The sequence below is a fragment of the Dermacentor andersoni genome, chromosome 1, assembly GCF_023375885.2.
Source record: "Dermacentor andersoni chromosome 1, qqDerAnde1_hic_scaffold, whole genome shotgun sequence".
NCBI lineage: Eukaryota > Metazoa > Arthropoda > Arachnida > Ixodida > Ixodidae > Dermacentor > Dermacentor andersoni.
Window position 1 is genome coordinate 185897801 of NC_092814.1, and position 25440 is coordinate 185923240.

Sequence of the window (25440 nt, forward strand, 5' to 3'; positions counted from 1 at the left end):
AGCGGCTCAGAGCGACGGCTCCTTCGCGGGTCCCGACGGGAAGCGCCGGCAAGTCCCCATCTCCTCGATTAGCGGTGGATGCGTGCGAGACCGCGCCGCGTGTTGCCCGTAAGATAGAGCACTCTGCACGCGCGTCCGCGGCGCACATCGCTCAATTCCGGCTCCGTCACCCGACGCCCGCGAGACAAGGCGACCCCGCGACCGGGTCCGTCCTCCGCGCTTGGAGGCGTGCGGCGATGCGGAGACGCTTTTTCATCCACCCCAGCGCGGCGGCACAGGAGAAAAAATAAAGAGCGAAAAAATCCTACCGGTCGGCTCAGTGGCAGCTGAGACCGTAGCGTTCTCTCTCCCACTTCGCACTGAGCGCGTAGCACATGCTGACAGAGCGTGGGCGAGCTCGGCTTGGCGGATATATGTCCAAGGTGCCGCGCCGAAGACACCCGAGAGCGAGAAACGAGCCTCGGCTCGTTGCTGCGTGCGTGCGCGGAAACCTTGGAGACCGCGAGACGGGCGAAGAGCACGAGTCCCCCCCTCCAGGCAGACGCAGCAGACCAGAGTCAAATTTCGTTCCGCGTTGACTCCAGCGGCCTTCTTGAACTCTAGCTCCTTCTTCTTCAACTTCTCCGCTCACAGTATACAGTCACCGCGGCGTGGCGTGTGTAGGTCAGTGGTTTGAAGACGAAAGATGTACGAAGCACCGCAAATAAATAACGCCCGCCTCGGCATAGCCTCTTTTTGTTGTGTTTCGCACTTGTTTCCTTCCACCGTGCCAGACAGCACGTTCGATGAGACCGCGGGGCAGCTCTTCGCGTGGAGCGCGGCTTCGCACAGCTCGGCAGCGCGTACAGGAAACGACGGCCCGAGCACCAGCGGCATAGAAAAGCGCGCAGCGCGAGCTGGAGTGCGCGCTCAGCTCGAGGCAGCCGCGAAAGCCGCTAATGAAAGCACTCGTTAAGCGCGCGAAACATCGCTCTCCGCGCTATTGACACGCCATCGATTCGGGCGCGGCCGAAACAACGAAGAGATCCTTGCTAAGCGAGCGCACTGCACTCGTGTGTTCCTCACGCGCAGCTGAAACCAGCCGCGCTCGAAGGAGAGCATCGAAATGGAAACTGGACGGATCGATACAGAGTTTCTGCAGCTTCTTATTCTCACAGTCACACGTACTACGTGCTGCAGCGCGGGCGATAGTGTTTTCCATTTCTTCACCCGTAGCCACCTTTTGTGCGTCGCGCACTCTGCGGCGCGGTACTCCCGAAAATATGTTCGCTCGTGTTGCTTACTTTGCGCCGTTTCTTGGTTTATTCTTCTTTTCCTTTAGTTCACAGTCTTATTCCATTACTTCACCTTCTGTAAGGACGTTCCAGTGAATGCATTCCACGGGCCTCTTGGTGAAACGAAACTGTCGACGAGGCGGTCGCGTAAGGCGCGACGAAAAAAGGCCCGGCCCTGCCCCGGACGAGCGACGTCATCAGAATACTGTCTTGCGAACTCAAGGACCCAATTCTTTAAAAGGAGACGCGCCGCCGTATCGCTCCTCCGTTTAATTTTCCTTTCCATTTTCTTTCACTCTGAAGCAGGTCGCGCTCCCATGCACTCCTTGTTTTTGGCAACGCCGAGCTTCCGAGTTTCCTTCTGCACGGAGTGTTCCACTCGCTCTCTGCGCGAGTCAGCTGTTCCTTATTTGCCGCATAATTTAAATTTTATTCCTATCTTTCTCTCTTTTTTTGGAGAACAATGTGCCTCTTGCGGTTGCCTTAGCGTATATTTTCTTTTTTTCGTCAGACGTACTTTTTGCTTGCTTGGAGAGCTAATGAATCATACCTAGAAGCCGGACGAAGACAAGAAAGGACTGACTCGTGTCGTGTGTACATCGAAGCCGAATAGAATACCCGCATGTTCGGTACGTGCACCGAACATTTTGTGTGGTTTCTCTGCTATGTGATCTTCTTTTGGAGCCGCTGCCAACATACGGAAGAAAAAGAAGCTGCTTTGAACATTTGGTTGTTGTCTGTCGATAAGCCTTGTGACGCAAACGGAGACAGGCAGAGAGAAAAAAGTGAGAAGTCGGTGAGACGAAAGTTTGCGGGAAAAAAGAAGACGAAGGGGCCAAAACTAAAAGAAAGAAAGAAAGAAAGAACGAAGAAAAGAAATACATGTATACACGCACACCCACTCCGGGTGGCAGTCTGGTCGGTGCGCGCTCATCCCCCTCCTAATGAGTTGTCGAGAGCGCGAGAGAATGAGCTTCTATATCTTCAACACCCAGCTCTTCGCTCTGTTCCATGCTCCGGGCCGCCGAATGTGTATTCGCTTTGAGCCTTGGAATCCGAGGACGCTATGTATTCTTTTTTTATCTCCGCTTAATTTTTTCATTTACTTTTTGCCTCTTTAAATCTGTTTTCGTTTGATGGAGTCCTTCAATAGAGGCGGGGAATCGAAAACATATTTCTGGTTCGGGGCTATAGTGTCGGTGCGTCTGTGGTAGCGGTGCGTCAAGAAGAGAACCGTGATGATCGTCGCGCTTCCGAGTGTCTGCCTGAAAAATGTGAAAGTATGAAGAAAGAAAATGTGCAGCGAACGTTTGTGTGTGGATGCTGCGGCTACGCGGTGCTTGCGGTTGCGAGTTGATCCGATGAAGAATCGATACGGGTTCTTTGTAAGAATAGTGTTTCGTGTTTGTTTGTTTGTTTAGCCGATGCCGTACAGGAACAAAATCGAAACAAAGAGTGACGCTGGTATTTGCCCCGTATCCCCATGTTGGCGGCTGTGTTGAGTTTACTACTGCAGAGTTGTATGAGAGGCGATGAACGCTCTCTGGGAATGGGGTTCCGCGAGACTGCAATATGGTCCGGTGCGGCTCTGTTCGCGTCGAGCCGAAGTATTCCAATAGGTGATGTTCTATGCCCGTATGTCCAGCGGAGCTGTAAGAAACGCCGCCGCGGTTAGGAAATGCGCATTGATTTAGATCACACACACAGGAACGGTCTTCTCTAACGTATTCCGGTCTGTTTCAGAACAACCGCCTGCACGAAACGCGTTGGCCAGGCATCATGAAACGTGTGGTGGGACTATAAACACGCGATTATCATCTGCTCAATGTGTAGAATGCTCCCTTCTGGAGCTACGGTACACGTAGAACCGCGTATCGGTCTGTAGCACTACTGTAGTATACGTAGTATAAAATTCTATAATACAATCTATAGTCACCTCCGGTGGTACACATGCACACAGTGCACACGCGCGCATTCCAGGTTCGCGTGCTCCGTTTTGGGCCGGCGCGCGGTGATGGAATCCGCGAAAGCGACGGCATGGCGGCAACCGAAGTGTTCATAAGGTATTCAGCGTTCGTCCGCGACGAGTGTGTAGCCCTCTTCTGCGGACGGGCGGTATACGCCAGTCGCGCCGCACTCTCCCTCAAGGCGCGATGACCCGCTCCGGCGCCTGGTTCCAGGCCACCCTCCCCTCCCTCCCACCCGCGGTGCTGCGCTTTCTGTTGGCGATGTACGTGGACCGAAGGGCTCATGTAAATGATTAGCATTTCTTCGGCCTCGCTTCGCGAAAAGCTCACCGATTGCTTTCTGTCTCTCTGCGCCTTCTTTTCTATATTTCCCAGTGTATCTACCTGCTGGAGTTCCAAATGGACCTTCTGCTCCGCTCTCTCTCTGTTTTTGTTCCTTTATAGGCCCTAGCTTCGCTCTCTTCATTTTGTCGTTGTTTTTTCTCTCTCTTTTTCTGTTTCGCGACGACCCCTGCATACACACCTCCCTTGATCCCTGCCCTTCTTGTCCGTGCTACCGTACAAATGGGAAGCATCGCGCCCCCTGAATTTTAACAGTGACTCGGAGCGTGTCTCGAATGCTGTAGATGAAAAGCACGTTCGCCGGAATGGACACCCGACGCGATCGTAACGGTGTAGCAGTAGCGTTCAACTTTGACCCCGCGGGGTGTAAATTTTGATACGAGCAGCGTGTTTGGGCCAGGATGGAAGGGTTGCATGCGTCCCACACGAGAGGGGTCCTCTCGTGCGTACTCGCAATGTTTCACGCCCCGTCGGCCTATAAGCTTGCCCCTCTCTGGTTTCTTTATTGCCCTGTTCTGGGCAGATAACATTCTTCGCTTAATACAAGCGTGCGTATAGGGCGCATTAGGAAAACGCACGCAAAGCCGTGGCGTTGTATTTCGCGGAAGCGTACGAAATTGCCGAGGCACACTGTATACCTCAAAGGTCTTTGTTAGACGCTGCAATCAGTCACTGCCTTAAGTATCATTATTTTTTGCTCTTCCCCCTTTTTTTGTCTATTTTTCAGCATAGCTAGGGTATGCATAACGCCGACACTATGTAGGCTTGAGTACGGTAAAGGGCGAAAGGCGGCACAATGTAAGGCGAGTCAGGCAGGACAAGCGCTTACAAGCGCTTGTTGTCCTTTCTGTTTCGCCTCGCATTGTCCCGTCTTTCGTGCTTCACCGTACTCAAATATGCATCACCAATTGGCCCAATTCCACTCTTCTGACATGATATACGGTATAGATGTCAAAAATCCTAATCCTCCAAATAGCTCGCGTGGGCTATGAAACCATATCTGCTTCTATGTAGCTGTGCTGCAAAATTAGTTTTCATTTATGACTTGAAGTTTACTGGACATGCGGCAACTATCATTTCAAAGGCTTATAAACGGCCCGTATCGGGAGAACTTTGGCTAGATTACGTTTACACGTAGCGTTATATGCGGCGTCATCCTACATTCTGAGTTGTGAGGTTGGACCTCGCAAACCAAATCTGCAGTGTCACTACTCCAAAGCCAGAATTCCATGGGTAATCCTGGGTAAATATGAGTTTGTCGTGCGCATATACGCAGCATGAAGGCAGAAAAAAAATGAGAAAAAAAAATAAACAGAAAAAGAACCTTACGGGAGTTTCGTTTTCACAGTGAAAAAAAAAAAATGCTTAACAGTAGTATACTATACAGATCTTTCAGCTTCTAACACGGACCATTTAGGTTGGGAAAACACCCATTAGGACAATTCTGCCTACGTTTAAAAAAAATGCGTTTGTGGCGATGACCCATACACTGTCTTTGTAGACCGTCTTCTCGGGTAGTGAACGCCGTCCTCACTTTGGCAGACGACCAGTAGTGTAGGAACTTAGTCCGTGACCGTGAACCCGGACATCGGCATGGCTGTGCGTCTTCGCTGTTCTCGGTTTTATTGATCTGTTTCATTTCTCCTCATCACTCGCGGCGACTTGCATCGAACGGGAAGGCGAAACAACAAAAGCACGCTTCCACCGCGATAGCCGCCCGATGGAGTCGGAAGAGAGGAGCGCGGATACATGCAGCAGCGAACAAAGCGCATCAGCGGTCGCCCCATTGCTGATGGCCTGCTCTGCTGCGCGCGGGGTTCCCGGAAAGCAGCACACATTTCTCTTCTTCGGCCGGCGATACGGCGGCGGCTTCGCGGGCCGATTCAAACGCGGTGCCGAATTCTGAGACGCGTCCGTGTACGAGAGGAACGCTCGTCCTCTTCCCTGCTCCGCTGCTGTGGCCGTGCGTTCTCGGTATTCCGTGGGAGCCGGCGATCGCGGTCCCGGCGCGTTTACGACCTCTTCTCCTTCCCGCGATCCTTGCGCGCGTCCCCGTATAGAGATGTTGGCGGCGGCAAAAGTAATGCGCTCACCCTTGACCGTGACGTTCAATGCGCGTTCCAACCGCCGGCAGTGGCGGAGGCGACCGGTACGCGAGCGGCCGCGTCATAAAATAGGAACCTCGCGGAGCAGCCACCGCAAATACGCTCGGGCTGCCCAAGCATGGAGGGAGCCAGCCACCGCGCGCGTGAGCCGTCGATATATAGAGCTGGTGGCTCCTGCGCCTCGCCTTTTTGTTTATTCTCTGATTTCTTTTCTTCTTCTCCGCTCTAGCCCCGTTTATTTCGAACCATTTTTACTCCCCCCCCCCCCCCCCCCCCCCCCCGCCTATGGTATTTTTTCGTTCCCCCTTTCATTTAGGGTCGTCTCGGGGGTTCATTCGGTCGACTCGTAATTTCTCCGCACCGTTGTCAGGACATGACGGAGACACGTGTTCGAGCCACTCGTTGTCGGTGGCCATAGTTCCAACGAAGCAACCTGCATGTACACGATCTTTTTTTCCAAGGGAAAAAGAAGCCGGGCGAGGAACTAAAGGAAAGAAGGCGTGTTTCTGATGTGTTTATTGACTTGCTTTGCGGGCGCAGTTTGCCGATGGCATGGCCGGCATTTGATGCTGGCCACCGGTGGCGGAAGCACCGTGTTCCGCCGCCCTCTTCGTCGTTGTTGAGATTCCAGCCGTCGTCGCACGTCGTGATGGACGAGTGGCCCCGTTTCTTCCGTACGATACGTGCAGGGGAGGAGGGATGTGCTCGACGTGAGACCATGGCGTGGTGGTTCGCATCTCGGAGCTTATCAGTGTGTAATAGTGCTTCGTCGATGTTACGTTACGGCGGAGAGTGGTCCCTCCGACACTGCACTTTATGTATAAAGAAATCGTCATAAATTTCCTGCGTCTCTGTTTCTTTTTCATTTCGCTCCTTGGTAATAGTTCGAACGGTCGAGATTTTCTCGGAGATACAATTTTATCAAGTACTCGGAGAGAGTTGTCGCCTATTCGTTCTTTGTCTTCTTTCCGAGCAGCAGCTTTGCGGATGTCTATGGCGTCTACGTAGACGCTAGCCGTACTGCGTTTTAATTAATTCTCGCCTCCAGCTCCCCCGCTATCTTCTTTTCTTTCTCTCTCTCTCTCTCTCTCTCTTGCACTGACGGTCCCCATCACTCCGTTTGCGCCTATCAGTGCACGCTGCCACTGGGCAACGCGATACATCTGTGTGCAAACAACTTCGCAAACTTGATTATGATCATTGCCGTCCGTCACGCTTTAGTTTGTGTTTCGTGTTCTCTCTCTGTCGTCAAACAAGACTGGCCGTTCGTCGAGTTACGAGGGTGCAGTGCGCGCGGGCGCTTGTTCGCTGCACGCACTGAGCGTGCGTCCGCGGCAGCAGACACCACTGGCGCAAGTCGTGATTTGCGCCAGGTTTGTTCTCCGCTGTAAATCGCGGAGCGGGCGAAACCGCCCTCCGTCCCTGTGCACACCCCTGCGTAAAAGGCGAAGAAAAACTAAAAGCAGAAAGGGCCCCGCGTTTCCGCGAGTGGGCCGTGCTACGACGGCTGGGCGAAGCGGAAGCGTAAACGTAGGACGCAAAAGAACGAAAAAGAAAGCGACAAAATTAAGCGCTTGACGGCGAATGCGGGAGGCGAACTGCTGGATGTAATGGTCAAGACATAAACAAAGAGGCATACGCACCGGCGGCGTCGCTTCCACATTTCACGTGATTTACGCGGATTTCGGCTTCGCTCGAGGTGCACGACCGCGCGCGTATGACGGCTTAATTGCAGTCACGCCCAGTCCCGTCGCGCGCACGCCGGTCCACATTTAATGTTCGAGGCCGAGCGCACAGGCGGCGGAGGACGCGTCGGCCGGCGTCTCTGCGCGGCTGCCACTGCTCGTCTCTCTCTCTCTCTCTATCTCTCTCATACATGGCATTTCACTCGCGGTAATTATCAGCGGAAACGAAGCCATCCCACGTTTGACCGCAAGGGTATACGAGCTTTGCCGCTTTCGTTTTGTGTCGCCGCGCGCCGCACGAGCTAGCTGTGTGGAGGACGAAAAAGCGAGCAGGCGGTGACCGCAAAAAAAAGCAGAGATACGTTGCCATTGCGGTGCGTCTACGCGAAGTTCTAGTAGGTGCACAGCTGGGCACCTACTAGAACTCTCGCTTTTGTTTCTCTGGTCAGAAACTTCTGAGCTAAGTGTTCGCACGAGCCTGGAGAAAACTCGATGGCAACCCTGTACACCCACGCGTCGGTCGCAATGCGAACAGACCTCTGGCTGAAGGCGCGTCCAGCCAGCGCCGCGAGATCTCTTCAATTTCTTAGGAAATGGTTTCTGAGGAAATTTCTTCGGTTTTCAGGCGAAAGCTTCCTTAGGGTATGCAGAGAGACAGAAGAACTTTAGTGAACGCCTCTGTAAGAGCGTAACTATATATAGCAAGCGCCTTGCATGGCCTCAGATGCGGGCGACGTACAACCGATGGCGCCCTTTCTGTGGGGCTTGTTTACACATCATGGCGTAGCACCTACGCATTTATCTCGATGTTTCTTATATAGTTTAGCGATGAAGCTTGAGTGCACCATCACAAAGGCTTGTACTAAAGCTCCATAGTGTCCTTCTGGAGAAAGTGTATTGCAGACAAGTACAATATATTTAACAGAGCTATAGAATATTGACAATACTTCTCGTAACGACGCAGAGGCGTAGACCTACTATTTCTTGTGGAAGCGTGGAGGAAGGCCCTCCGCAACCTAGCAGACAACATTAGATATCAAGAATTCACTAATTAAGCGTACAAAAACTCCCTTGATAAGACACCGCAACTGGTGTTTAACGAAGAGCCATTTACCTCATGCACACGTTTATTCTCTGAAGGGGTGCCGGGAAAATCTGGTCAAACTGAGTGCATATTGACCTAAGCTTACGAAAGATGACGCGCTCCCGCGAACTCGGGCATTAACAGCGCTACTGTTTATAATATGGCTACAGCCCCACGCCCCTGACCACAAGAAAGCGCCTGACACACACACACACACACACACACACACACACACACACACACACACACACACATATATATATATATATATATATATATATATATATATAGATCGGGCTGGCTTGGTGACCAGCCAGCATTAAAACCACATGCGGTTCTCGCGCCTCTTTGTAAACGCTGATGACGCGACAGGTCGTGTCAAACGCGCGTCGCGTGTCGGATTCTAGCGCGGGTGGGGGAAATACGCAGTGAACTGAAAGCGACAAACGGCGTTCACACCAGTCCCCTGGTCGCCTCTACTTTTCGTGCTCTTTCTCTCTAACTTTTTTTCTCGACAGTTCAGGGATTCTAAAGCTGCGATGGACAGTGAGGAGAAAGAGAGACTCTGGACTTGACCATTTCGTTTCAGCGAAAACCCGAGTTTCTTACAATTCTTTTTTTCATGAACTAGTAGCTGTGCGCAAACCAGAAGGGATGTGCCGGCATCCTTTTTTGAGAGATGCTACAAGCCGATAAGCAGACGCCATTGATGGGAGGCCCCCCCACTGGGGAAAGTGATCGTTAGTCGCCCGCCGAGGCGCCCTTTATCTGCCATTCGACCCGCACATCAATCTGGCGACGGGACAGTGAGCGCTTATGAAGACGCAGGCCGGACACTGCGAAAGAGCACCGACCGTCAATGGGCTGCGGATCGGACAATGAAAACCACCGCGGCTCTGGCACCGCTGGGCGACGACACGAAACTCAAAACGACCCGTGTGTGTGGAAGGGGGGGGGGGGGGGGGGGGGGGGGCAAGACGCGTGCACGCGCGCGCACGCAAAAGTTCCAAGCCGCTGCACGTCATTGTGCGGGCAAGAGTGAGCGGTTGTCCTGGCTGAAAAAAAAAAGTACGGCACAACGAGAGTAGCGGCAGTCTGTGTAAAGCTCACTCCCCCCAAGAGCCCGCGGGGGTCCTGTTTACGAACCTCGCGTAGGGGTCTTGGAATTTTCAAAACAGGACAAACGAGTGAAGGAAACGTTTGAAGTGATATACGCGGCAAGTCGAGAAAGAAACGTAAATGTAATGAACTGGCGCCAGTCCGTGGTCTGTTGTGTATAAGGCCCTGCCGGATCTCCGGCCTTACACGGTTCTGTAAGATAGCCTCGTGCACATCGATGACCAACCACACTGCCCGCAGGTTGTCGTTTTAAAAATAAGAGTGTCCTTGGAAATCCACGGTTCTGTTGCCATACTTGGTAACATCCTGCCCATTAACGGCATGTGTTGCCTAAACTGGGATGTTTGGTTGACGTTCTTCCGTGTATTTCGGCAATGGCGTACTCCTCAGTGCTATGTGGAAGCCCCGTTTTTCCTGCTTATCACGTACAATATAAGTTCCCTCGCTGTAGCATCCATTTGTTAATTGATACATTGATATATATGTAACTGATATATTGTAATTGATATATATGATGAGGAGCAGTTGTTGGCGGGCAAAAAAAGGGGCCGGATGCTCTTTGTCACATGGATCGTAAGTGCTACGCACGCACTTATACGCGTGTGCCCTTGTATATATATATACACAGGACATAAGCTTATTGCACTTAATGTGCACACAACGATGTTACAGCGCAACATCACAAACAATCCATCAGCATTACAAAATAATACAAAGACTAACAGAGCTAACAAAAATGTTGATATAATGTGTAACAGCGCTGCCACACAGCATACAAAGAAAGAGCACAAATAAGGAACGCTGCATGTCCCCCATTTACTTGGCGTGCTGCCGGATCGGCTGTACTATTGCATAGTGTCCCGGTATCCATTGAAAAAAAAATTGCGCGTTCTTTTCTTAGTTAGATTTTATGAGCTCTTGTAGTACTATTCTACCAGCGTTAGTAATCTGATTGAAGCGACCGAGCGTTTTAGCCATTATAAATTGGTTTGCGTATTGCGCTCATTTAGGATCTGATGGACACTGATTAGGGTCGGAGTGCAGTGCTTGAAGAATTGTGGAGAGTATTTAGCAGCAAAAAAGTTATTCGTTTTGTTGTTGTTATTGTGATCTCCTGCGCTTTGTAAAATGACTGAGACAGGTATCAAGATAGCGAACAATATCTAAACGCCTCAAGTCATATATGTAGGCAGCTGCATTCATCGATGAAATTTGCGCGTTCAATTTGCCTACAAAGCTTCTCTGCGCTCGCCGAACTTCAATTTCGTCCGGGTGTCTGGAAGAAGGGGGAGATGGGTGGGAGGGGTGGGGGAGAGCGGACTGGACGACAGATCTCTGCTCTAGTGCACAAACAGCGCCTTGTAGCAGCACAGTCATGGGCTAACCGTTGGAAACCGCCACTTGCACGGGCCCTTGCGTGTAGACATCGGCTGTAGTTCCGTTACTCTAATTTTGGCGTGAGATAGGCACGAGGGGCAGTGTTAGTCGTGCACTCCTGTGACGTATTGTACATATTTTTTCTCACATACTTTAGTAATATGTCACCGGTATAGTATTACTGCTTTACATATTATACTAGTTTGGCTTATTTTATAGAAATTGTTAAATATTACCTGGTTTGTTACCACCAACCGCGGCAGAGAAACTGCAGCCCGAGAAAGTGCAACAACAAGACAACAAGAACGGTTTTGGTGTCACTTGACAGTACCCCGTTTCGAAAGAGATGATGCCACTATAGTATCTACGCAGCTGTTGTCCGATACATTCTTCGGAATTGCGCTAAACATCTCGAACACTGGCGTGCATAGTCCAACATTCCCTCTCTCTCTCGGCGTCAGCAGTGACTACATACGTGCCGGCCTCCGGGCCTCCGTTCAACGTGAGCCACCGCGGCGCCTCCGCATGACGACGAGAGCGCGCTTAGCCCGAGGAGCGACTGGAATAAAAAGCTCTCGGCTTTACCTGGACAGGAGCAGCGCGCTGAGAGCACAAAGTCAATCAGGCGTTCGGCCGCCAGGTTAAGCACGCGGCATGGCCGGAGCTTGTGTGATTGATTTGCAATCAGAGGAGCTCTGATGTGGGCGAAAACGGGCCCGGCATCAGCGTCACATCGAATCACGGACGCGTCAGAGCAGCGGCGCCCCTATTGGATTACCGGAGCACCGTGCAGATTAGCGCCTCGGTCCGCGGGCGCGTCCGATCCCCCGGTGAGATATCGCAGGTGCCAACCGCGCCTTCTCTCTCTCTCTCGCTCAGCCGCCCATCCGGACAATGAAAGGCGGCGGACAAAGGAAGCAGCGCCAGCCGCGGCGGCACGTGCATACGCGCGGGACTGCGTGTTTGCGCTCTCGACAGCGTTGCGCCGGCATTGGACGCTCGTTCGCTTTGCTATCGGCGCCGTTCAATCATTCACCGACGAACGCCGCCCGCTGTTGTTGTCCGAGAGTCTAGAATCACTGACATTTCGGAGAGGAAGGCTCAAGAGAGCGTTCTTTCCGATGAGGCGCGGACCTGCCTATAGTAAAACGAGCGCTGCTTCCTAAAATGCGTCGCCACTCCGAAGTTCTTGCTTCGCGGGCTTTGGTGCAATAATATTATTACGGCGATATTATTATTAGGTGCTGTGAAGTTTTTTGTTGTATTAGCCGGTTGGTGCAACACATGCGTCCGCGTATAGTTACCGCGCTAATATACCACGCCTCCTTTCCAAAGATAATGCCGGGTTACCTACAGCGTGGTTGATGAAGGGGGGTTTTAAGTCACGGGACTTGTGCTGTTTTGTCCAGGCTGCTTCCGACTGCTTCCATTCTTACGGAACTCTTGAACGTTCACAGAAACCGGCACCGAACGTCAGATCAAGATCATATCGTGGTTCTCTTTTTTTTTTTTTCGTTCCGCTCATGTGCACGAACTTGCCTGCTGAGGCCGGAAGTCGTACTTTGTGCTGAGCAGCAGACCACTCATATCGTTTTCTTCGGTGACAATTTATCTAATTTGCAGTGGTCACGTGAGGTTTATCTGCTCCGCACAGAAAAAGATGAGCTGCGTGAAAGTGTTTTGTGTCATGCTACTTCATATACGATGAAGTGAAAACGTAAACATTATATGCCTTCTGACAGCTCAACATAAGTCTAAACAAATCGAACGAGCAACTATAACGACAAATATAGCTGACATGGAACAGCACTCGTGTATTAGCAGTATCGAGATAAATAGCCGGATTTATAATGCGTGCCTTACATACCCTTATTAAATTGCAAAGGGTACGTCGGACGTATTTTTGCCAACAGCCTTCTCTAAAATGCCTGATCCTTGTCGCTTAGTGCTCAGCGTCAGGAGACTGCAATACAGAAGCCCCAGTAACGGTTCAGTCCAACGGGCGGTGCTGTTTGAAACAAAAGCGTGGGGCCAGCGTCATTGCCCGTGACTTAGCCTGCCACTTTCATCGAGCCTGTCCGCATGGCAGTCACCATGGCGACCGGTGCAACTGGCAACGCGTGGTCGAGGCACCATAAGTAAGGCCGAGGGGCTGGGCCTCTCGCGCAAACGGAAATGGGCCTTCCGTGGAGCGCACCCTTCCGCCGCCACAAGCTCGACGTGGTCGTGTGCTGAGTTTTCCGAGCTACAACTGGCTCGGGCCGAGTGTGCTACGTTGATAGACGTCAGTTGCTTCCCATTCTTAAGGCGTGTGTTGCGGACGAGGACAAAGGAAGCGTTGAATACGATCTCAAACTTCCTATAATTTCATAGAAGTCCGAGTACAAATTTTGCGTTGAGTGAAATACAATGGGAAGGAAACCATTCATTGAGGATTCTGGAGCAGGGTTAGCCTTCAGATTGCAGCAAGTGCCTTCTGTAATAAACGCAAATTTACCGAATTCTTAATAATAGTAATAATAATAATAATAATAATAATTGGTGAAGTAAGTACTGTCATGGTCATGTTTCATTCCATGGCGCAGTATGGCATGTAGCAATTCTTCAACTGCAGTAGCCATAGTAATGTTTTTAGAATTACACCACGGCTAATGTCGGACGGGTGGTTAGTCAATCAATAAATCAATCAGTCGAATGTTCTGATGAGAACAAAAGAGGCACATTTGAGGCGTTAAGTAACGATCGAGTCGCCTTATTTTATACCTGTATATGGCGTTAAACGTCTTCGCTTTTGGCATCGTCTTGAAGAAGCGATTCAAAGATACGGAAAGCTTTTACAAGGGAAGCATGTTTATATTACGTCCGGTTCATGCACCGCGGTTTAGTAGATCAGGCCCAAAACTTAAGATGACCACCAAACAATCAACTCTAATCTATTATCCAAAGATATCAATAACTTCAACGACTTCATGACGCCAAGTCACGTATATATTTGATGTAACTGGCGTGTTGGGAGCGGGGATCCTATTGATAGCCGTAATATCCATTCCTTAGAGAGAAAAAGATGGAAAACAAGGAAAGGGCAGGGAAGTTAACCAAGGATGCGCCATGTTGGCTACCTTACACTTGGGAAAGAGGAAAGATAGATGAAAGAAAGTAAATATAGGAAAGATCAGAAAGACGCAGTCAGTGTTACCACACTTGCAGAGGAAGGTTAGCTGACAGTCACAAGTGTTCGTGTACAGTCCAGTCGACTTCAAGAAGGGTAGTAGGGCTTTTGTCGCCTAAAAATGGACATTGCTCTCCTGAAATCATGTAACGATGTTAAATAAACTGAATCGAATAACGGTTTTGATGTTTCTTTTGTGGCAGAGCTGGAACATAGGCAGGCGCTTTGTATTTCAGGAAAGCACCTGCGGGCGTTCAGTGAGCGGTAGTCAGCGTAGACCATCAAACCACGCAGTTGGCGCACTGGTGAACCCAGTGGTTGAAGGGATTCCTGTTCAATTTCTCTGTATAGTGGCATTAACGTGGCGGTTCCGATTTTCCGCGTTAGCCCACTAAAGGGCGGCAAATGCGGTAAGTGCGCGTGCAGCCGCAGACGAATGAGATCACTCCTCGCTTCCCGACCCGATTTCCATAAGGTTGCCTCGGCATGCAGGAAGGCGCCGTGAAGCGGACGCGAACTGAAGGGGCCGCGCGGCGCGGCAATCCGAAACCAAACCCACTTTAGAGGAGAGAGAGACCCACGGACAAGCGACAGATGGCCGTGGCAGATTGGTCCGGCGCATGCTTCGCGCCGAACTACGGGCTCCGCGCTCTGTAGCTGATGAGGCGCGTCGTTCGGAGCGCACTGACTTAACGGAGAGAGCGGCGCGGCATCTGGTCGGCTTAGCCCAGCGCTTGGCTGCGTCTTGAAAATGAATGGGTAAACTTGGAAATAAAGAACTTGCAGGTCCATTGACTGACAGGATTAAGTTCAGAAGTAGCGTGATCTGCAGCTAAGTACCGCATCACTCGAGCTAACTATAGGTCTGCCTCGTGTAAAGGCACATAGTTTGACTGCTGGTCGACTGCAGCGACATTTATGCAAACGAGTGTATGGGGAAATACAGTGGCAGAGATATCGTAAAGTTTCATCGCAGCTGTTAGCAATGCTGATACGGTAATCTGCGGGCGCAGTTTTGTTTGTCAAGCACTGAGCTTAATACATCTTGCCGGAAGTGTGTGTGACAGGATATTACGCATACTGTGCAGGAAGTGCAAATGGAATGCACCAACACACTGCGCTTTGTTCAGGTGCTTTCGTTGGAGCTTTCTATTTAGCTGGTCTGACGTACGCGTGAATTTGTGCTCTCTTTTCGACAGCTTCACGCAGCATGCTCTTCTTTATTGCGGTGAAAAATCACTGTCATGGCGCCACCACAATTAACAGAACGCTGCACCGGCGGATTCCACTTTGCTCGCAACCACCTGCTGGCGACCGGCGTCGCTACTATTTTCTGGCGTCAGGGCGTGCTTCGCAAACTATAGATAAGTTATGTTGAGACAGTTTGGCTTCCTCAGGCCAAAGCCAACTGCACCGAGTGCCGAAGCCTTCGACAGATTTTCTTAACGACGTTTCGAAAGTCATTCCAGACGCCACATGCACGATCCCTGTCGCCGCAGCAGCCCTGTTTATGAGTATCCTTCAGTTTTGTGACAGCCACCTGCAGGCATTCTGAAGCCTATCGTATTCCCCCGGCAGACAGCTTATCATGAGCGTTTGTATATGGCTCTCTCTTTCGTCTCTATTCACCCTCTCGTTTCTTCCTCTCCGCTCCTTCCATTCGCTCCAGATTTTTTTTTTCTGCCTCTTTTTTTCTTCTCCCGCTGTCTCCTTCTGCCGACATGACGTCTCGAGCTTGAGCAGTAGGTATGCACCGCGCTGGAGTCGCGGGCCTCGTATCTCTCCCGACGGTCGTGGCCGATTTATGTCGGCGTGTTTTATTCGCCTTTCACGTCTCCCTCGACTCGGTTCCCGACGACGACGAGCGATGCCATATTTCAGCGGTGCCGTGCTGTGCGGCGCAGCTATCAAATGTCACCGGGGCTTAAAAACTTCCCCACCATGCGCGCTGGCTAGACACGCGGGCTCGCTGGCTTCAGCTTCTAACCGTCTCTCTCTCTTTCTGCCTCACCGCCCCCCCCCCCCCCCCAACCTCGTGTGTCCCCTTTCTTTTGGAGGGGCGTGGTGGGGGCGGATGGGGGTCGTCGAGGGAAGCCTGTAGAAGCTGGTAACTCAATGCCGCGCGTGCTGGAGCCGGCGGCAGCATGGCCACCCGTCCTCCCACGCGCCTCTTTGATCTTCTTCCTATATACGCCGAGCGAGCGAGTCCGAATCACGATCGAACGTGTATCGGCAGCGCCAGCGACTTTGAAAAGTTGAAAGTCCAGAGAAGCTAACTCGCGAGGCTTTCCTTGCGTCGTGGTGGTTCTGTATAGAAGCGGTGCTGCCGCTTCTTTCTGCTGTATACCCGCGCTCCGAGGTCGTCGTCGTCTTCTGGCTGTCGTGGTTCTGGTTACATTCTTTTTTATTATTATTGTCTGCAATATTGTTATTCTTAGATCACGAATAACATATAGTTTGAACCGATACCTGCTGCTCCGCGTATCGTTTCTACCAAGCGGCGCTTGCTAAAACGTTCTTTTCGGTGTATGGCGGACGTAGGGAGTGAGTTGTGATCGGGGCCACGGTTCCTTGCGGTGCGCATTTGACATATTCCGGGGACACGCGTTCGGTGGGCGGCACGGCACAAACGGATCTCGTTTTAAGACATGCCGAGGCTCTTCCACATCACCTCACGGTGGCGCGCATCCGCAACTGTATTCCCTCCTCCCTCGTCTTAGCCCGCGTGTGTAGCTGAGGCAGAAATAACCAAATGAAAATGGAAGAAAGAACCTGCACGCCGCTTATAAAAAATATATATATATACACGTGACATCGGGTGCGAGCCAGGCGAAGCATCGTAGCGAATCGGGCACCAGGTTCTTCCCCCGAACGTCGCCCCTCCATCGCCAATACCTCGGAAGCCATCGGCACATTGCCCGGGGCGAAGCACGACCATGCCGTGTCCTAAACGGCCGGTGCCGGCAGCGGGGCACGCACTGCCCCCTTCTTAATGTCGCGTACCCCAGCTTTCTCGCGCCAAAAAAAAAAAAAAAAAACTTGAACCAATGAGAGATAAAAGACACGAGAGGCTACCGGGACGCTGTGCGGTGGCGCGAACCTTGCGGTTGTTGCGGTCGCGTCCGGCGCTGCTCCAGCGCCGTCTAATTGTCGGCCGACCGGTCGGCTTCGGAAGCCGCTCGGGACGAATCGTTCTTCTCGACGACGCTCCTCACGTACGGACCTCCCCGGTGGCCGCCGCCGCTCGAGCCCCCGTCGTCGCCGTCAGTGATCCTGTCGGCGCGCGACATTCAGCAGGGACCTCACGTCGGTCGCTGCTGTCCGATCCAGTTAGTGGCTTCAAGTTTCGACAGATGGGTCCACCCTCCGCAATTTCAGCTTTTATTTTTCTCAAGAAGCGACTAGGTTGACCTTCCTTTTTCTTTTACGTACATTTTTAACCGTCGACGACTTCTTGCCCTATAGCCTCGCTCGTCTCCCGTCCGTTCATTGCTTTTCTTCTTTTTGGGCTCCGGTATGTACAGCGCTTCTACTCCACCGTGCTGCAGGGCAGTTTTCTTTAATGCGCGTACGACGGGCAAGCGAACGAGGTGCTCATTAAGTGCGACCCGATCGTCCGAGAGCGCAGTACTGGAACGTGCTTTCGCAGGCCCCTTGAAAACACCTACATACGTGCGTACACGTCTGTGAATCTTTCCGTCGCACGACTAGGTGAAGCAACTTGACTTCAGTTACGATGTTCTGTTCTGCTCTTTTACTCCAAAGTTAGCCGGTACGCTTTACAGTGCATTCTCAATATCGGTCATATAAAGGAATCTCAAGGCACCGAGTAAGCCAGCGCATGGTTGCTACTTAACGGACTCTCTTGACAACGTTTCATTCTGACATGTCTAGCTCTCCACCCCTCGCGGACCATCATCCGTGGTTCCTCTGCCCCACATCCTAGAACCCTGCTGGACTTTAATAAAGAAAGCCGGATGATATGCATACTATAGTGTCGGCACACAACCCATTTTGTGCTGCTGGCCAAACTATCGAAATATAGAAGGATGGCATGGGCGGGGCTGAGGTGTCATGAAACGAATATCACGGTGTATATATATGATCGCCCACCTCATCTGCTTCAGCGCTGCGTGATTTAACAGTCATTTTTCGGCCTTGATAGCTTCCTTTCTGTAAGGGGTGTTGGATGTGGAGGACAATCCCAATTGCTGTCCCCCAGATTTTGGACCTTGCCGTTGGGCGCGGGAGTTGGCCGAGGTTGAGGAGGACTTTGAGATGAAAACTGGAGGTTTATTTACATTATTTACAGTGAGAGTACAAAGAAATTAACAGTCATGAAGTCATTACTGGCCGGCAGCAACTGGGACGCTGAGGCCCGTGGCAAGAAGCTCGAAAGAGATGAATGAAGGAATGCCCCCTTGCTGCTCCCGGTCTCTGGCTTTTAACCCGTTCGGTGTCTCGAAGTAACGTCCCGTTCGGCCAATCGGCGAGCCCGCTCAGGTGGCGTCATTTTCGGCCAATGGTAGGCGCCCGTGCGAATGTAAGTCACACCCGGCGCAGAGGGTCGCTCCATTGTCTCCACCTGTCCGAGGGAGTACTTCTCTGCGATATTGCCTTCCTGGTCTGCAACTGCCGTCACAAAGGCGGATAGGGGGGTTGCTGCCAGGGCTTCATGGTGCATTACAGCCGTCTTGCCTCGCGGCTTGCAAGCGCACAGCGGGGGCAGGCGGTTTTTTCTCGAGCGACCTTTCAGAGCCGCAAAGCAGCTTTGCTCGGGACCCACGTTGCCTGGAACCGTGCCAGGCTCCCGCTACACTTTCGGGAAGAGTCAAGCAGTGAATAGCTCCACATGCGGTGCACGAGGTGGGGGACGCCAACTTCTTCGGACGTGCTGCGCCTCGGGAACGTGGTAGATGTGCTTCTGCATTCCTTAATTAGGTGTGACGCGATTCGATGTGGTCTGGAGAACTCGAAGTAGGCTCAGGAAAAGGTCCCGTATCTAACAGGGGGCACTTTTGCGTCATGCACACTTCCATAGTTGTGTTCTTGTTTTGAATCACTTGACGTTTATAGAAAGGCGCCGCGATGATTACGTACACAGTGTGGCATTAGTGAACCGTGAGCTATGATTAGCGTCAATCAGTAGCCACGTGTTATTTGAAAGTGATACTGCTTGAAGAAGGCTTATAAATGCTTCGTAATATATTTAACAATTGGGAGTGCAACGCCACTGAAACACCGCAGCATCAAAACTTAATAGCGGCATTAGCGATAAACTTGAATATTGTAATATTATGATCGCTACGTCTGTGCTACACTACATGTAGTTCTCATGCACATTTGTGTTAGAATGACTTCAGTGAGCCCATGTTTTCTTCTTCTTCGTTTTATCGTTTAAAATTAAAGCGTTAAATCCCTGTATGGTCTGCCTTGAACGGCGCCGATAACCTTCGACGCGAACAGTCACACCTTAATATACGAAGTCAGCTCGGCAAGGCTCTCGAGCTTATGATGCTTAGAATCAATAAATGACGATTTGTGTAACTGTTAAGCCTTGCAATTAGTGCGAATGTGGTTGTGTTCGGAAGCATATTATTATAGCTTTGCATATGCGCTGTGTTTTTGAAACTGATGTGACGCGTTTGCTCATGGCGCTGTGAATAAATTACGTTGAACAATGTGTTACATTCATCTCAAACATTCGGATACGGAAGAGTATTATTATGGTATGGCGAAATTAATTTTGAGTTCAAGAATGCCATTATATTGTCCCTACGTCAGGCGGGACAGGGCTTGAAGAAAGAAAAAAAATTGGTACACGAGAGGATTTCAGGGGATGAATTTGTGCCCGGAGCAGCTGTCATTGCTCTAATTTTGCTTCCTGCGTGCGACATATTTTCGTTACATTATGTCTGAAGTTGTGTCGTACTATCCTGTGACTCCATGTAACGCGCCCGCTGCGTAGCCGCGTGTCAAGGTTGCCAAAGCATGAGCTTCGCTTGGACGTCTTAGCGGGCTATAGTTGGGGCCTTTTCGTCAACGTGATGAACTGCACAAATAGACACCCACCACAGAAGGAGACATTCACAGGAATATAGGGCAAATGTCCGTTCCAAATCTCCTGATTGCTGGAGCGCTTTCACGGGCTTGACGTCCACGCAGGTCATTTGAGACGCAACGAAGTCTGAGATTTTAATACCGTAGAACATCATTGAATACCGGCGGGCAGTGATCTCGCATGCATCTGCAGGAGCGAACAAAATGTTTGGTCAGTGTTGTTATTGCTTGAGCTCAGTAGTCTTTTTTCTTTTTCGAGGTAACAGTTTTATTTGTTTTATTTACAAAAATTTCACGGGCTCAATGTAAGAGTATTATGTGTGTGGGGGGGGGGGGGGGGAGGACTAGACAATTCTTTTTAACAAGAACAAGAAAACAAACAAAAGAAATGCAAGAACCAGGTGATATGCAATGGTAAAATCTAGTCATTGATGTACATCAATAGAGTATAAATGTAGATAATGATGAGGAATATTACGCTGTTGGGCCTTCTGAAAAATGATTAAAAAGACTGTTCCACTATTATTATTATTTTGTTGTACAGGTAGTATCTTCGCTTACACATAATGAGTCGCCCAGACAGCAGAAAGCAAGGACCTTTTTCCTCGCATTGAATGAGCGCGTGCTATAGTGAAGCGTTGCATGCACACATTTCGCGGAGGTGAATGGCCGTATGCGCCATTGACAACAATAAAGTGAAGTGGCAGCATGTGCGAGTTCTCATAGACGGTGCGCAGGAACAAAAAGAAAAAAGAGAAGAAGAAGAAAATAAGAACGAGCAGGGAGAAAAACGAGCCTTCACAATACTGCCATCTTCCTCTGTTACTCTCCAGGTATATACGGCGTACCGTCAGAAAAGCACCGCACCAGACCGCGATATGGAAGGCAGTGGAGAGCGCCTGAACCCCTCGCTCCGTATTCGTCCTGCATGTCTGTCACTCGGCGGCGCGGGGTGAGGAAGTCATTCACAGCAGCCCCGTCGGAGTTCGCGATCTCTGCTCAGAGACGGCTGGCGCTCGGATATTTTCATAAGCGCGCCGGCGGGTATTGACACTCGAGATATCCGTGCACGTCGCCGCGGATATATGGGTGCGCCGAAGGAGACGCCGAGGGCGAGCCAATGTTTATAGGCGAGCCACGGAAAAGAAAAGAAAGAAAATGAGAAAAAGAAGGAGAAGAATTGAGGCGAAACGGCTAGAGAAAGAAGTGAAACTTCAGAGGGTCTCCCGAAGGTCCGTCGCACCCACACAGCAGCAGCGGCGGCGGCGACGCTCATGGCGACAGTGCCGGGCGAATGTACAGCGCGATGCGCGAGCCCTTCTTTTCGAGTTCTATATTTAGGGGGATCGCCGGGACCACAGCGTGCAGGACGTCCCGTCGCAGTCGCCTTCGGCGGCTGTCCTGCGACGGGGCCTAAGTCGCCGCCGGCTCCGGTGGCGCGACTCAGTTTGCCGATGTCGAAGCGCCCTCCCCTTCTCTCACTGCGGACCCCCCCCCCCCTCTATATCTTTCACTCTCTTTCCGCTACGTCGTGGATGCAGCACCCTGCGAGTGAGCGCCTAGCCGGGACCCACACGTCGGATTCCAGTCGGGCCCGCATTTCTCAAGCCGCATAATAAACGACCGCCGGCGCCCCGCCTCGTGTTATCCGCGGATAAGACAGGGGTGCGACGAGTGAACGCTGCTTTCCCCCGGCAGAGAATCCGAAGCGTGGCACAGTGGAAAGAAAGAGATTATGAGGAGAGAGAGAAAAAGAAAGAAAACGAGCGCTGACTCGAGTTAGAAGTACAGAGAAGAAGGCGCTGCATAATAACTCCACCAGCGTTCTATGAAAGTTGCTTGCCGACTGGAGAAAAAAAGAAAAGGGGTACACGGAGATCACCCACGACGACCAGGTCGGATCGATGCGCGGCGATCTTGTCACGAGTGTGGACCGCTCGCGGTTCGGTGATTAGCTCGTAAATTGTGCGAAACCCGAGCCGCCCTGCGGGAGTTATCTTAACATGCTAATCGAAAACGATAACGCTCGTTACACGCGAAAAAATAAAAAGATGTCGACGCACAGGACGAGCGGCTCAAGCGGGACACGGTTTCTTTTCTATGTATCAGCATGCGCGGAGCGATGATCTTCGCCTGCGTGGCGAGCCTTTCGTTGATATTCAGACTGAGAACACCATTGTGATCGCAGCCATCGCCTATGTGTCCTGAAACAGAGGAAAGAGTGCGCCACAACGCCCATCTTTGGCTGCTGGATAAATTTTCGCCGGAAGTTGAAATTTTTTTTTTCGGGGCTGTATACTTTCACATGAAAACGTCACTTAGAGTTGCATAATCCTGCAATTTAGTCATTGTGTTTTGGTTGACCCGGGCGTGTTTTATCGCCTTTGCATATGACAGTGCTCACACAAACAGTTTGTGTGTACGTGCGTGTGTGTGTAGCTTTTTCTTTTTTTTTAATCCTTCTCTCTCTCATCTATCGCATCCCCTTGCCCCCCCCCCCCCCCCCCAGTACAGGGTAGCCAACCGGACGTAATCTCTGGTTAACTCCCTGTCTTTCTTTTGCCTTTCCTTTCTCTCTCTCTCTCTCTCTCTTGTGCATGGTTTTTTTTGCTTCTTCTTGTTTTGTTTTTTTTTTAAATGTCCCCATGTTTTGAGCTTTTCTTTTGCTTCTCGAGCAATAAAGGGGCGGCCTTTCGCTATCAGAAAATTTTCGTCAGGAAACGGAAATAAAGAAAAGAAAAAATTCTTAAATTTAAGGGTTTTACTTGCCAAACCCCCCGATCTGATTATGACGCACGCCACAGTGGGGAGCTCCGGAATAATTTTGACCGCCTGGGGTGCTTTAACGCGCTACCAATGCGCGGTACACGGACGCATTTTTCTTTCATTCCACCCCCATCGGGATGCGCCCGCCGCGGCCAGGATTAAACCCGCGGCGACCTCGAGCTGAGCAGAGCAACGCTATAGCCACTGGGCTACCACGACGGGTCAACGGAAACAAGTGGGCTCAGGAAAAAAAAAAGATAATAAATAAAAAATATAAAAAAGGAAACTCTAGAGATTCGGTTTCTTTTCTCTTGTAATTGCCTCTTCGAATCATCAACAAACTGTTTTCTCGCTATCCAGGCTGCCGCGCAATAATTTATTTCTTCCTTTTTTTTTTCTTTTTGTATTTTTGGCGGGGAAGGCAGCCCATATATATATATATATAATTCTTAGTCGCTGAAGTAAACTGGGGAATCGTAACCACGGATTTCTGCTTTAAACTGTCTTTATTTTGTTACTGCATTTACTTTCACATTCATTGCTATGGAGGTAGGAGTAGCCGCCACCATACGGTGACAAGTAGTTCTATATTTTTGTTCATTTTATAATTTTCATCACTATTGACTACAACAACAACAACAGCAGCAACAACAACAGTCAGGAAACCTTTTCTGTGAGGCGTGACAAATGAACCCCTTAGCAGCATTGCGTTCACGATCGCTCGAAGATCCAAGCGACGCTGCACCTGTTCCTAATTCGCGCAGATTGAAGTGCGATTGAGCAGTCACTCGTTATATCGGCTGCTCGACTATTTTTGTGTTGACAGCACAGAAAGCATGGTTGGAGGGGGGGGGGGGGATGTTGAGAATCTGTTCAATGAGGCCGCTAGGCGAGTGGTACTTCATTTCGGAACAACGGAAGCGTGCTGACAAGAATATCAATGCAGATAACTGCAAGTTGCACAATGCCGTGAAATAGAGCCGGCTTACTTATCGTAATTTAATATCCTGGGACTCCATTGCACGACTACGCTTCTCTGCATGTAGCAACAGTTTTTGAAGATGCACCAACCTAGAAAATTTAGGATGCTTCGCGTCATTCTCCTTTGCATGTTGGATTTGTCCCCATGTGACTTTCATACATCTGGACTTGTAATGAACGACTCGAAGTGGCAACAATTGCAATGCGATCTGGACGTCGTAGCTGCGATAGTCGAATTATTCGAGAAGAAATCAGAGTTATTTTCAAGAAGGCCGTCAATTCAAGCAGCACAACACACGTCTGAATGTCTGCACACTTCCTGCAAGGAGCTCTTAAGTGTTATTTCTTTCTTTTTTTTTTTTTGAAATGTATATTACATTCACTAAAAGAACACTACCGAGGGCAAGAAAGCATGACTGGGGGACGGAAATGTTAGTTCTTTTGCAACCATCTCACCACTTGTTCCGCGTAAATACTTGGATTATTAGCGGAGAAAACGAAGAGTTAAGCTCTCTTTGTAAATTTTACGCAATAACATGCCAGTCCCTCCGCCAGGCTAACATTTCCAGTTCCTCATTAGAGTCAAGATCTCTCTCTCGCCGTCTCCACTGCGTGTAAATACCAGCGATGTGGCATTCCATAAACTTAGTTATGAGACAACCTAGCTAAGTACACACTTTTCTTTAATGCCCCTTTAAAACTACTGCATTGCCTGATGCACCTCTTCACCCTTGTTAACGTCGACACACGAACGACGTTTTAATTGATCGCGTCTCGTACGTGGGGAAACCTTTCCGTTAGTGTAATTGCCATTGTCCATGAGGAGAACTCTACTTTCTGAATGTTTCTCTTCCTGTCTTAATGAACTGAGCAAACTGGGTCGCAGATTTCAGCGCGTGGAGCAAATACTGAAACATGATGATGATGATGATGATGATGATGATGATGATGATGGCCTCATATTATGGCTCATACCCTCACTGGGGGATTGACCAAGAATTGTGTGCTGAAACCTGTTCTCAACCTTTCTTCTTCTTTCAGGAGGCCCCACGCGATGGAGTGTCGCTGCTTGTCATGCGGCCACCGATGACGTGAGGCGACCGCGACGAGGCTGACGCGTGCGTTCGGGACAGCGATGCCGTCGTCGCCGCGGCGAGCACGGTGGCCGCTGCTGCGGCTGCTCTCCCTCTGCGTCGGCGCCCTGCTGCTACCGGCCCGACCGAGCAGGGCCTTCGACTGGGGTAAGCCGGGACGGAGCGCCGAGGGTTTCCACGCGTGTCCATGGGAGACGCGTGGCAGAAACATGCGAGTGCGCTGGGCAGCGCAGGTTTCTCCACGCGGTTCTCTCGCGTGCTTTAAACGCGCTCATTCGCGAATTTCTTCGCCATTTGCACGTGTCCGCAAACGGTTCATGCACGCAAACTTTCTTCCAGGCCACGTTATCGGAGGCACGGCCTGGCGTGCGTGTTTGCCCTCACGTGGTTATTTACTTCCCCTTATACCAAACCCTT

The 25440-nt window shown here is 50.7% G+C and overlaps 1 protein-coding gene across 3 annotated transcripts in view; it reads left to right on the forward strand.

Moving 5' to 3' along the window:
* Nucleotides 1-25440, forward strand: part of Ddr (discoidin domain-containing receptor 2) — a 723836-nt gene that overhangs the window by 574361 nt on the left and 124035 nt on the right. For all 3 annotated transcript variants that reach the window (XM_055062865.2, XM_055062867.2, XM_050195290.3), the window contains one exon: nucleotides 24971-25170. In XM_055062865.2, coding sequence (XP_054918840.2) covers nucleotides 25065-25170 — 106 coding nt within the window. In that variant the 5' untranslated portion in view covers nucleotides 24971-25064. The remainder of the gene's footprint in view (nucleotides 1-24970; nucleotides 25171-25440) is intronic.